General features: G+C 37.4%; 1 protein-coding gene and 1 long non-coding RNA gene across 2 annotated transcripts in view; one reads left to right on the plus strand and one right to left on the minus strand.

Moving 5' to 3' along the window:
- Nucleotides 1–495: 495 nt before the first annotated feature.
- Nucleotides 496–6,166, plus strand: LOC140516458 (uncharacterized). Its single transcript, XR_011971370.1, has 3 exons — nucleotides 496–933; nucleotides 2,127–2,241; nucleotides 4,426–6,166. It is a non-coding gene; the product is annotated as an uncharacterized lncRNA (long non-coding RNA).
- Nucleotides 5,701–12,175, minus strand: part of CHAT (choline O-acetyltransferase) — a 99,998-nt gene continuing 93,523 nt past the window's right edge. The window contains exons 11-14 of the mRNA XM_072627416.1: nucleotides 11,263–11,404; nucleotides 11,017–11,079; nucleotides 8,536–8,673; nucleotides 5,701–5,970 (exon numbers count right to left, since the gene is read on the minus strand). Coding sequence (XP_072483517.1) covers nucleotides 5,701–5,970; nucleotides 8,536–8,673; nucleotides 11,017–11,079; nucleotides 11,263–11,404 — 613 coding nt within the window. The remainder of the gene's footprint in view (nucleotides 5,971–8,535; nucleotides 8,674–11,016; nucleotides 11,080–11,262; nucleotides 11,405–12,175) is intronic.

Consider the following 12,175-nt stretch of genomic DNA (forward strand, 5'->3'; position numbering starts at 1 on the left):
TGGGCAGGTCCTTCACCCAGTTTGCCTCAGTGCCCACCGGCTTTATGAAAGTAACTGGAAAGGAAATGGCCCCCGTTGGCCGGGTCCCCCGGATGAGGTCGTGGGGAGGCGGCACGGCTGCACAGCCGGTGAGGAGGGTGGGGGACCATGTCCCCGCCCTCAGCGCTCGCACCCCTGGTCAGCCTGCTGCCTCCCTTCCCCCCACGCCTGTCGGACACCTCTGGAAACTCCTGGTTACCTGCGGCATCCAGCCCGACTTCCTCCCATTCGCCTTTAAGGCCCTTTACCACGTGTCCTTCCAACTGGACACCACTCCCCTTCAGCCCAAGGACCGCCTCTTTGCCGTTTCTGCAGTAAGATCTCCCATCTCCGCACCTTTGCAGTGGTTCTCCATACCTGGAATGCGTTCTCCTCAATTCTGACTCTTTCAACTTGTTTCCTTCAAAGCTGCTCAGAGACACCTACATTAGGCGTTTGCGATCCCTGCCTCCTTCCCTTCCCCAGCTACTAGTTCCCTTTACTCAAGATTTTTAAAAAGTTTATTTAGGGGAACAGGGTGTCTCTAGGATCTAGAGGCTGGTGACCTGCACTGCCCTCCCTCACTCTAAACAAAGTCAAGTGCAGGTCATGGCATCATCTCTCTGATATCATGGTCTTCTTTGTAGATGAAGGAGGAACACAGACAGACAGACAGACAGAATCTAGGTGCAGATTTAAGGCCTTCTCTGATAGAACCTAAGTTCCTTGAGGACAGAAGCTGTTTCATTTTTGTTTTCCTATCTTGTGCCTGGCACATAGTAGGCACGTAGTGGATGATGATTTGTGTAAGACATGGTGTTGATTGCTGTTGCAAAAGAGAAAGATAAGAATTCATAGTTTGCTTCATGAAACTAAATGTTGGAAGGAAGGACAAGACTTACAGACACCAACAAGGTAACTGTTCCATAGCATAGAAAGAAGATCAAAGCTAACTTTCCTTCCCTCTAACTGCCATTTTGAAACAAGTCTAATCTCCCTTTCTCTTGAGAGGCTTTCAAACGCTTGAAAATAGCTATAGTGATAGGGCAACTTAGGTCTCCTTTTTTTGTTGTTTTTTTTGCTTAATAAACACTTTTAGCATTGGAAAAAAAAGAAGAAAAGTGCTAAATAAGTGCTATGATGCCAACTACCATAAGGAATTTCAGGGTGGGGGAGCGGGGGAGAATGAGGAGAAATCACTGTGAACTGATGAAGACAGGAAAGGCTTCATAGAAAATCCAGGCATTAAAGTTTGTATGAGTAGGATTTGGATATTTGGGGGGGAGATGGAAAGTTGGCAGGTTTCTCCCAGAAGAGAATAAGTTACCCTCTGATTCAGCAGTATCACTACCAGGTCTTTATCCCAAAAAGAGCATGGAAAAGGGGAAAAGACCCACATATACAAAAATATTTATAGCCGCTCTTTTTGTGGTGATCGAAAATTGGAAACTGAGGGAGTGCCTATCAATTGGGGAATAGTTGAATATGTTGTGGCATATGAATGTAATGGAATACTATTGTGCTGTAAAAAATAATGAGCAGGCAGAAGTGAATAAGTTTTTCTCTCTTGATTTGGACATTTATATCCCACTACAGGGATGCTTAGAGGAAATGACTGAAAAGTGGGAAGGGAGGAAGTCTCGAATTTTCAAATGCAACACAGATCAATATTCTGCCTCCCTAAGGGAAGAAACTTAGGATTAATTTAGAGAAGTTATTAGTTCTTGTTTCAGACTGCTTTGGTAGTCACCTGGAGCACTCTTCTCTATACAATATTTTTATCTCCTGTACCCAACACACAATATTAAACTAAAAGAAAAGAAAGAGTAATAGATAATGCCATATTTCCTCAAGCTAAGATCAAGGAGGTTAGTGTGTTTGTCTATCCTACTCTGTTTCTTTTACTTTCTCTTATTTCCCAGTTATTTAGGAAAAAATGGTAAATAAGGGGAACTCTTGGTGAGCTTACCATTTTTTTTACTTGGTATTTTCCTTTTTTTAATTAATTTAATGAGAAGAAGCTTGCATAGTGGAGAGAGATGGCACCAGGCTCAGGAAGACCTGGGTGGAAGTCCAGAAATACATCCTGGCTTTATAATCCTATACAGGTCACTTAACCTCTCAGTGCTCAGTGCAATCCTTGAAGATCCTCAGAAATAGTGGTGATCTACACTGGCAGAGGAAGTTCCTCATCAGGAGCTCTCAGTCCCTATGGAATCACAGGTATGGTTTAAAAAAACAGAAGAAAAATCCATACCACCTCTGCATTCTAGGGGAGCTTGACTTTAAATTGAGAGGATTTTTGAACCAGTCCCTTCTTTGGGGTTGGAGAATTCTACATGGGAATAGGGAATAAATCTTTGGTTACTGTTGTAAATATATGTACATAGTAAAACTGTATACTTAAAGTGCTTTCACATATATATGAAAGCTTACTATGTGCTAGCACAATGCCTAACAATGCTTTCTCATTCGTTCACTCATTAATATGTCATCTCATTTGATTATCACAATACTCCTACAAGGAAGGTGAGTAAGGTGTTATAATTATCCATATTTTATAGAAAGAAAACAACTAAGATCAATTTACTTGCCCATGGTCACATATCAAGTCAGTAGCAGAGTTGAGAAAGGCTTCCTGACTCTTTACCCTAGTACATTCCCCACTACATCATACTTGGATGTCTATTTCTGTATATTTGCATATCAGTTCTCTATCTCTGACTCTGTCTTTGCCTCTGGTTCTCTCATTTTAAACAATTAAAGCCTTTGAAGCTTTATATTATCAATTGCCTTATCATCCAAGTCTTTTACCAGTGCTATTATAGGATAACACTATTATCTTAAAGCATCCATCTTTGTCATCTTGCAATGTAATAGGGGAAACAAATACGTTTTTCCACCTTTCATTTTTCTGCTTGTCTCAATATTTATAGGACACAGGCTGATTGGTCACTAGAGAAATGCCTAGATACTGGTTGACATAACTTATAGGGACAATACCAAACAAAGCACAATACAGCTACCATAAATTAAAATGAAAGCAAATAATATCTTTCTTTCTTTGCTTTTTATTGAATACAGATTTGTGTTTCTTAAATACATTGTCATGTTTATCAATATACACTTTTTTCATCATATATATGCACATTTTTAAAGCACAAAACTATAACTTAAAATTGCACTGCTATAATAAATACAATTTACACATTGCCATAAATCTATACTATTTTATAAAAATAGGACTAAAATATCAACTCTATATTTTGGCAAATTATAGGGAATATGGGAAAGTCATGTACATTTTTAATTTGCTTCATCATTTCAGAATAAATCTCCATGTTTAATTGACTGTTCTCTTTGGATATACATCTAAGAGATGCCACCTAAAAGTATTCCTATGGTTATGGCTCAGTTTTGCCGTTGCATAAATATTGGATATTTCTAACTTTTTTTGGACTGGACAGGTCTCTTTCCATCCCCTTTCCCTGAGGGAAAAGCTATTATTTTCTGCCAGTCAAAAACCTATACTTAAAACTTTCCAAGTGCATAAAATGTGTATCTAACTTCAAAACATATATGAAGTATCTTGTTAACAGTTTTGCACAGATAATATGTGTTTATATTCTATCATATATAGTGGTAGAAATGAGTTTGGTTCAACCAACAGTGAGGTAGCCTAGAAAATAACTTGAGTCTTTGCTGCTTCAAACAGATCCATCCCTTTGAAATATAGTGAAATCATTAATTTGTAACTCATACTAGATAGAATTACCTAATCCATCCTGATACACCTCAAATAATTTAATCCGTTTAAGTCAACAAGCATTTATTAAGAGCCTAATTATGTGCCAGGTACTCTGATAAGTACTGGGCATATAAAGAGAAGTACAACTTCAGGTGGGAAAAGAATAAGAAAAGAAAACCATTTTTCAAAGATGAATACAGTTTGTCCTGATTTTAAAAAACAGAATTTAGCTAGTGATTCATTACGTATATTAACAATGGGATCCTACATGGCAGCAATAACATTTGTGTGATAAGTGAAGCCCTGTCTCTAAACTCAGTTTTGATTTGGAAATCTCAGACCAACAAAACTCAAACCCCAAAGCAAAAAAAAGAAAAAAAAAACCAAACCCTCACTAAAAAACGCTAGTCATAATGGTGGTTGTTTTTTTTGTTTTGTTTTGTTTTTTTGCATTTTAGGATGTAGATGGGTAAAATATAGAGAGGGAGAGGAGTGCTCTGAAAAAGCACTAATGGTCAGTGCCCTCCCCCAACCCTGTCTCCACCCCCATGCTCTAGGAAATGGACAGTATCCCATTAAAATGACACTGCTCCCAGCCTCTGCATTTCACTCATCTCTAAATGACTTTAATGTCTTCTGGTTTCCATCTCTCTCCACAGGTGGGAGTGAAAACGCAATGAAGTGAGAGCCATTGTGAGAAGTCTTCCCTTTCTTTTGTGAATAGCAGATTTAGATTTTCAATATTCCACCCCAAACTGCTCTTAAGACAAGAAAGGGAGGATTGATTTCCAGCTCTAAGGCATCATATTCTTAATAGACCTGGACTTTCTTGGGAATCACTGCATTGTATAACTTAGTAATGACTCTCTCTTTCTCTGTGTCTGTCGCTCTGTCTGTGTGTGTCTCTCTCTCTGTCTTTTTCTTTCTTTCCCTCTCTCTGTCTCTGTTTCTCTCTTTCTCTCTCTTTCCCTCTCTCTCTGTCTCTCTTTGTCTCTGTCTCTGTCTTTCTTTCCCTCTCTCTCTTTCTCTCTTTCCTTCTCTCTCTGTCTCTCTTTCCCTCTCTCTCTGTCTCTCTTTTCCTCTCTCTGTCTCTCTCTCTGTCTCTGTGTCTCTCTTTCTTTCCCTCTCTATCTCTTTCTTTCCTTCTCTCTCTCTCTGTCTCTCTCTTTCCCTCTCTCTCTGTCTCTCTCTTTCCCTCTCTCTGTCTCTCTCTCTTTCTTTCCCTCTCTCTCTGTTTCTCTCTTTCTTTCCCTCTCTGTCTCTCTCTCTTTCTTTTCCCCCCTCTCTTTCTCTGCCTTTCTCTCTCTCTGTCTCTCTTTCTTCCCCCCCCTCTGTCTCTCTCTTTCTTTTCCTCTCTCTCTTTCTTTCCCTCTCTCTCTGTCTCTGTCTTTCTCTCTGTCTCTCTGTCTCTCTCTGTCTCTCTCTCTCTCCCCCTCCCTCTCCTCTCTCTCATTTGGAATTTGAACCTCCACCTCTTAAAAAAGGTAATGAATCTGATGTCATTTCTATTCATTTAGCTATGGTTGTCAGTTAGACTAGAATGACTCATTTTTATGCCATGTACTGAAATAAGTAATAAAAAACAAAATTCTGAGGCTCTACATCTATAGCTAGATGTTCTCTATCCTCAGCAGGACCACTTTGAACTTAACAAGGTTACCCCTGATTACTGACTACAGAGCAAAGACTGAAGCATTTCACAGGGCACGACTGGTCTGAACCTTGAATAGATATTTGTACCTCTAATATATAATTAATGGCATCATCCTCCTTCACAATGTTGTATAGCTTCTCATGATGCCTTAGCATACTTTTAGCAGTGTGTCCTAAGAATCTAGAAATTGCAGAAAGCTGGGATAGACTACAGGTTTGGAGTTTGAAGGTTGCAGCCCACAAGGAGTAGTAGAACCTGCATAGTGATACAGAGAAAAGAGTTAGAGCTTTTTTGCCTCTTGGGATTTGGGGGCTTTTTCCTGTTTGGTTGGTGGCTTTGCTACCACAGTATTGTGTTTGCTACATAGATCTCTCATTTCAAGGAGGCTTTCTTCTATGGCTTTAGCAAACTTGACAGAAGAAGTCTCTTTGCAGTCATGGAAGCTGGAGATGCAGAACAATATGTGCTCTGCCTGAGGATTATAGCAAGTGCCGTAACCATTCGGGACTACAGGACCATAGCAGCAAAACATCTCCATCGTTGTCGGCACCTGGGGGAAGAATCACATTTTAGAATTAGAGGATTCTGTAAGGAAAGTAATTAATAGTGTGTATGATTTGATTCAATGTAATAAACATTTATTAAGCAACTACTATATCTAAGATCAGGAATTTTTAACCTTGTTTGTGTCATGGAACCCTTTAAATAAATGTTTTTAAATGTATAAAATGAAATGCATAATATTACAAAGGACATCCAAGTTAGTGAAAATAAAGGTGTATTTTTTCCCATTCAAGTTTATAGACTCCTATGAAATCTATTCATAGACCCTAGGGTTCATGTTCCCCAGGTCAAGAACTCCTGTGCCAGTCACTTGGGATATGAAGCTGATACAATGGGAGGAATGGGCAAGAATCACTTAGGATCATATGCGTTTACAATCTGCACCATTGTAGAGAGAGTACCCATATCAGTGAAATCATTTATCAAATTTTTTTTAATGATGGATGATTTTGCGGGTTTTCACCTCTGCAATTTTATTGTCTTAGAAAGCTGCCTGGGACACTTGTCCAGGGTCACCCAGCCATTATAGGTCAGAGGTGAGATTTAAATCCAAGTCTTTCTGGTTCCCACCCTAGCTCTCAATATAGTATTCCACACTGACTTTCCCTGAAGTATATTATCTGTACATATGTCATATAGGTTTTCAATCACATAGATATAGTTGTAGACATTAAAAGAAATGCCATCAATAGAAAAGGCAATAACAAATTCACTGCCCACTGTGAAATGTTTTGCTTGTTGAGTCAGATGTCCCCAGTGTGGAATCTGTTGCTTCAGAGTGAGTAGGAGCCTGGTAGAAGCTAAATTGTAATTCACCATTGCAGACACCATAGTAATTCCCTAAGAGGCACTTTGGGGGCCTCAAAGAGTTAATGCCATTCTAAAAGGGAGTAATTTATAGGATAGAAAAAATCTTGTTCAAGAATCAGTGTTCAAGAAAACCAGTTATTGAACGATATAACGAAATATGCTCACTAAGAATTAAAGTTTGAGTACCAATTATTGAACAAAATAATTACTACATGCACCAAAAACAACAACCAAAACCCAACCCCATATAACTCCTGTCAATTAAAGAGATGATGATAAAGCATTGTTGGTTGTCTACCATACATTTAATTACCAACAGCATTGTCTGGATGTATTTTTCTTCTATGATAGGCTTGATTCTGAAAATAGCTTTAAATATCTCAAAGATTTCTGTGGATTGGAGTTTTAGTTACCCTAATGATATGCTGAGAGGTCTATTTGGAAACTGATGTTTTGTAATCTAGAAATCAAAGTAAAGAGATGTGTTTCTTAAGACCTTCAAAACATAAGTATTTTATTATTTTTAAAAAGACACACCCAAATTATGTTTATTAGCTGGCACCAGAAATAAGCATTTCTAATACTGCAATGGATTTTGGGGCTTGTTTTAAATCTGTAAATTTCAGGAGTTGTGTACTTGGGCCTTCAGAAGTGACACTTGGCTTTTAAATGGAGTAGAACAGCCATTAGTCTTGCTAATAGAGTCATAGAATTGTCAGATAAATGTGCTGTGCAACCGCCCAAGGCCATAAAGCCATTCAATAGCACTTTTTGCCCATGGATGGTTTCCCAGAGAATTTATGTTGTGTTATTCTTGTTGCATTTACTCATGTCTGCAAGCCCACAGATATTATGACAAGATCAAATTACTTAGTAGGTTTTTATGTTCCAACACAATATTACCAGTCCCTTTTATAGCATATGCCCATCCTTATTACGTAGATGAGGCAAGGTTTCAATAAATTGATTACTGTGGGTATTCCCTTTCTTAGTGGAGCTGATTGTTTTAGGGAAACATTGCATTTTTAGTTGTGAATGATAATCTTCCAACAGCATCACAGTAAGCTAAGTTGGGAAATATTAGATCAAAGTTTTGTTTTCTCTTTCTCATTCTGGTTTTTTGCGTCTGTCCACTTTATGGCTCATAAAAATTGTTAGAAATATGAACGTAATGATAATTCTTAAAATGAGTCATTGTTATTACATTTAATACATTGAATTTGTAGGAACTCAAGAGTATGGAAAGCAAACTGACAGCTCATATTTCAGGGCTCAATTAGGTATAAGATTTCTTGAAGGCAGGGGTACTGACCAGATGACTTTTGAGAGTCCCTTTTAACTATGTGATTCTATTAATTATAATGGAGGAGCTCAAGTTTCATTTAGTCCAATAATATCCCTGTAAGAGATTTAGCAGGGAAGTATAACTAGGTCTGTTCTATAGGGAGTTTGAGTGAGATAGAGAGGAATTAAGTGACTTGCACTCAGATTCAACATCGGTAGTAGAGCCCAGACTGGAATTTAGATCTAGTGACTTCTGGTACAATATTATTTTCAATGGATTGATGTTGAATGAATGCCACCGTTCCTAAATTTCAGTGTTGGTTTATTTGAAATTAGGATGAACTATGAAATTGAAATAATAGTTCAAAATTGAGTTGTTGCATAGCATTTCTCAAGAAAGTGACCACACCAAAACTATTTGATTTTCTTGGGTCAACAGGTGATTCCAAACTCCTACCTGGCTTGTTGAGAGAACAAATCGATTGCTTGTCAAGTATGTTTCATCTGTAAACAACTCTGGCAGCTCTTTGCACAGTCCTCGGGCTATTTCCCTCAGCCCCAGTAAATGATTGTCAATTGCCATACCAGTGATGGCCTGGGTAGAATGGGAGAAAGAGCAGAAAGTCTGTGATGGAAAGGTTATTTGACTGTATTCTTATATACTTTGCTCCATTTTGCTTGTTTTCTTTAGTCTGTCCCATTCCCTTTCTTTCCTTACTCCATCCCATTTCACTCCATTCAGTAAAACTCGGGATTTCTCGAATTGTTTCTGTTCCTTGAACTAGTACATTCCCTTCCATGTTATTTAGATTTTGTTTTTAATGACTAGGGATTGAAATACTACTGGATTATCCTGATGCTAATAATTTCAAGTCAATCTAATTAACTGTGATTGTCCTACCCATTAATGGTGACAAAGCCAATAGGTACATGGAAGTATTGTGGCTATGTTCTTACTTTACTTCTAGGACTAATGCCTGGGAAGCTTCAATTGTATTTAAAGGATTAGAAAGAGAGCTTCTAAAGGTATCACTGATGGTTATTGGGATTCTTACACGATGGGAGGCTGGGCTATAGGTAAGGAGAAAAACTTGATCAGGCTATTGAAATTGGTATGCCATTGGTATGCCATTGGCCCAAGTGGAGTTAGGGCTTGCTTCTAGCACTAATGAGATTGTACTGCAGGAACAAGACAAAAGGCTTAAGGTACAAAACTTAGCTCTGATGTGTGTAGCCTCATCACCAAGCTGAAGCCTCCATTCTACAAGGATGATACGAAGGGTGAGAAAAACAGTGTTTGAATGGCTGACAGTTTAGTCGGTTTGGTGAACTGTTGGCAACTATTTCTTACACCTAGAAGTCTATGTGGCTAAAGCTAGAACCAGGTTCTTGGAAGTGCTTAGCTTGACTTTTTCCAGAGGGAAAAACTAAGGATTTTTTAAAAGGTCCTTTTGATCATGTAAAATTTATAAGTGTCCTAACCGTATATCAATATCATGTCTTAAGAGAAATGACAAGCTAATAGTAACCTTTCAGGGGGCATCCAAGGTAATATTGTGCTAAATTAGGTCTAATGAATTCTACATTTATATGATGTCAATGTCACCATTAAATCCCAATAAAGGGGAAAAACTGAAGTCATAATAAACTACACTTATTTTATGGGGTAACAGGCTTTGCCAGCAGTTGTTCTAGGTTTGAGTGAATAAAATAGAACTGAATTAGGGACTCTCATCATTCCAACAACTGCTTAAGTATGCTGAAGAATGGAATGGCATTCAGTCACTACTATTCAAATATACATGTAACCTTAATAGACTAGCAAGAAGAACAATTAGTAAATTCATCAAGTATACAGAGTGTCCCAAAAGTCTTAGTGCAGTTTACTTTTGGGACACTATTTCTGTTTGCATTTCTATGGTTGAGATTTTTTCTTTATTTTAAATAAGAGGTTCTGTCTTGATTTTTCTGATTCCCCCAAATGCAACTGCCTATCCTCCTGAAACTGCCTTGTATCTATTTTGTATAGATTTGTATTTATTAAATTTATACTTATGCTATGTGTGTCTATATAGATATCTAAATCTATCGACCTATATATTTATATGTATGTATGTATGTATCTCCCCCATTAGAATGTAAGCTGTTTGTCAGCGGGATTGTTTTACTCTTTGAACTGTATTAGCTGTACTTAGAGCATGGCATGTAGCAGATACTTTATTAATAGTCCTGATGACTGATTAGGTTAGTTAATGGCAAATAGTAAAGGAAAATGTATTTCAATCTCTACAAGTTTTGTAAAACTTTACTAATTTGGCTGAATTAGGAGGAGATGTTATTGTGTCTGAATTAGTGAAAAGCATAAAATAATGACTTTCAAAATAGAAAATCAACTCTTTTACTTTTTCACATGTATATAGTCTTGAATTAGATCAATATGCCTCCTAGTTGGGATTGTTCTTTAAAGAGTAGGTGAGAACGATTTTAAGCAATAAGCTAAAAATTAGGTCCTAATTATAGAACAACCTTAAGCAGTGGGCTTCAATTATTGCTCTTTGTATATAAAGTGAGTTCTTTGAAAGTACTGCAAAATAGAATACTCTCTGAATCAGGAAAATCTTTTCTGTGAAATTTTTACTCTCTTAATTTGCTTAAAAACACCTTTTTCATAGTTAAACACAAAGGTAAATTTCTGTTCAGGCTAGTCTAAATTATCACTAATTGAACATGTGTAGTTTGGCATGTATATCTCTCTGTATATCTAACTATATACCTAATCTGATACAATGAAACATGAAAGTAGAGTCTCTGTTCTATTATCACCAATATTTGCCAAGCCCTGTTGATGTTCTTTAGTTGCTAAGTTCTGTCATCTTGTCTTTAATAAAACTAGCTCTAATTCCTGCAATTAAAAAAAAAAAGCAGAAATCTCACTCACCAGAACAGTGTATTCTGTCTGAGCCCTGATGGCCTCTTTTAAAAGAAACATCTTCTCTGAGTCCTGCCAACAGATCAGAATTATATAAAATATAAGAGTTTTAAAGCAAAGGATAGTAAAGGATGGTACAGACAGGCCTATCAGAGAGTAACCAATGAAAGCTGCATGGAATTGCCATGCACTTTCTCCCTGGAGATGAAGCAGCATGGATTATTTCTGAAGTCCAACTAAAATAGCTACACCTACCGGTACAGATGATTTTTCATCAATCATTGCTTTCACAAAGGCCAATGCTTCAGGAGTTGCTGACCTAATGTTGTCAACTCGTCCCTCTTCAAATCGGCGAATGGAAGCACTTTCATATGTAGGGACAAGTCTCTGGTGGCATCTGCACAGAATGAAATATGAATGGCAAATAATTTATTTGGGAGGAATCAAATGCTGGAAGAAAAATAGCCTTAGTAGGTTTCATTTTTACAGTGCTGATTTTATTTGGCATAGTATTTCATTTTAATGTTAGTAGAGTTCTGTAAGACATCCCCTAAAGATGGATGTTAAAGCTCTTCTAATATGAAGGGTCGACTATAGTAATATGTATTTGTTATACATTTCTGGTAAAAGAGAAAAACATTGGTTGATATCTTTAAAAAATATACATTGCAAAATCTAGAATTTGCTGAAAGATTTGAAGAATGATTAGTAGCAGAGAATGAAATAATTGTGTAATTAATCATTTGCCCTTAATGGAAATCTGTTTTATTTAAAACCTCACAAGAATTACCTTATTGTTTGTTCTAGGCAGAGACAAACCTTAGGCTAAGGGAGAAAAGAAAAGCTTCCTAGTTCTTTTCCAGAAGGCAGCTGGGTTTTGAATATATATCAGGACCTGATTAATCTCTGCTAGAGTGACCACTGTTCTAAAGGCCTCAACAAAACAAAACAAAATTTGTTTCTATATCCATACATTAGGCAATGGTAGGTCAGGACCTGGGGAAGCATTGTTTTTAGTGGGCATTGCACACACAACATGGTGACATTTTTCTCACTAAAGGGACAATAATCAAGAAAAATGTAGTAAGTGCCTATTATGTGCCAGGCACATGTGCATTGACGTGATTCTGAAGATATACTAATGAATAGAATGTAGAGGAAAAATAGA

This window comes from Notamacropus eugenii, chromosome 1 (assembly GCF_028372415.1).
Source record: "Notamacropus eugenii isolate mMacEug1 chromosome 1, mMacEug1.pri_v2, whole genome shotgun sequence".
Taxonomy (NCBI): domain Eukaryota; kingdom Metazoa; phylum Chordata; class Mammalia; order Diprotodontia; family Macropodidae; genus Notamacropus; species Notamacropus eugenii.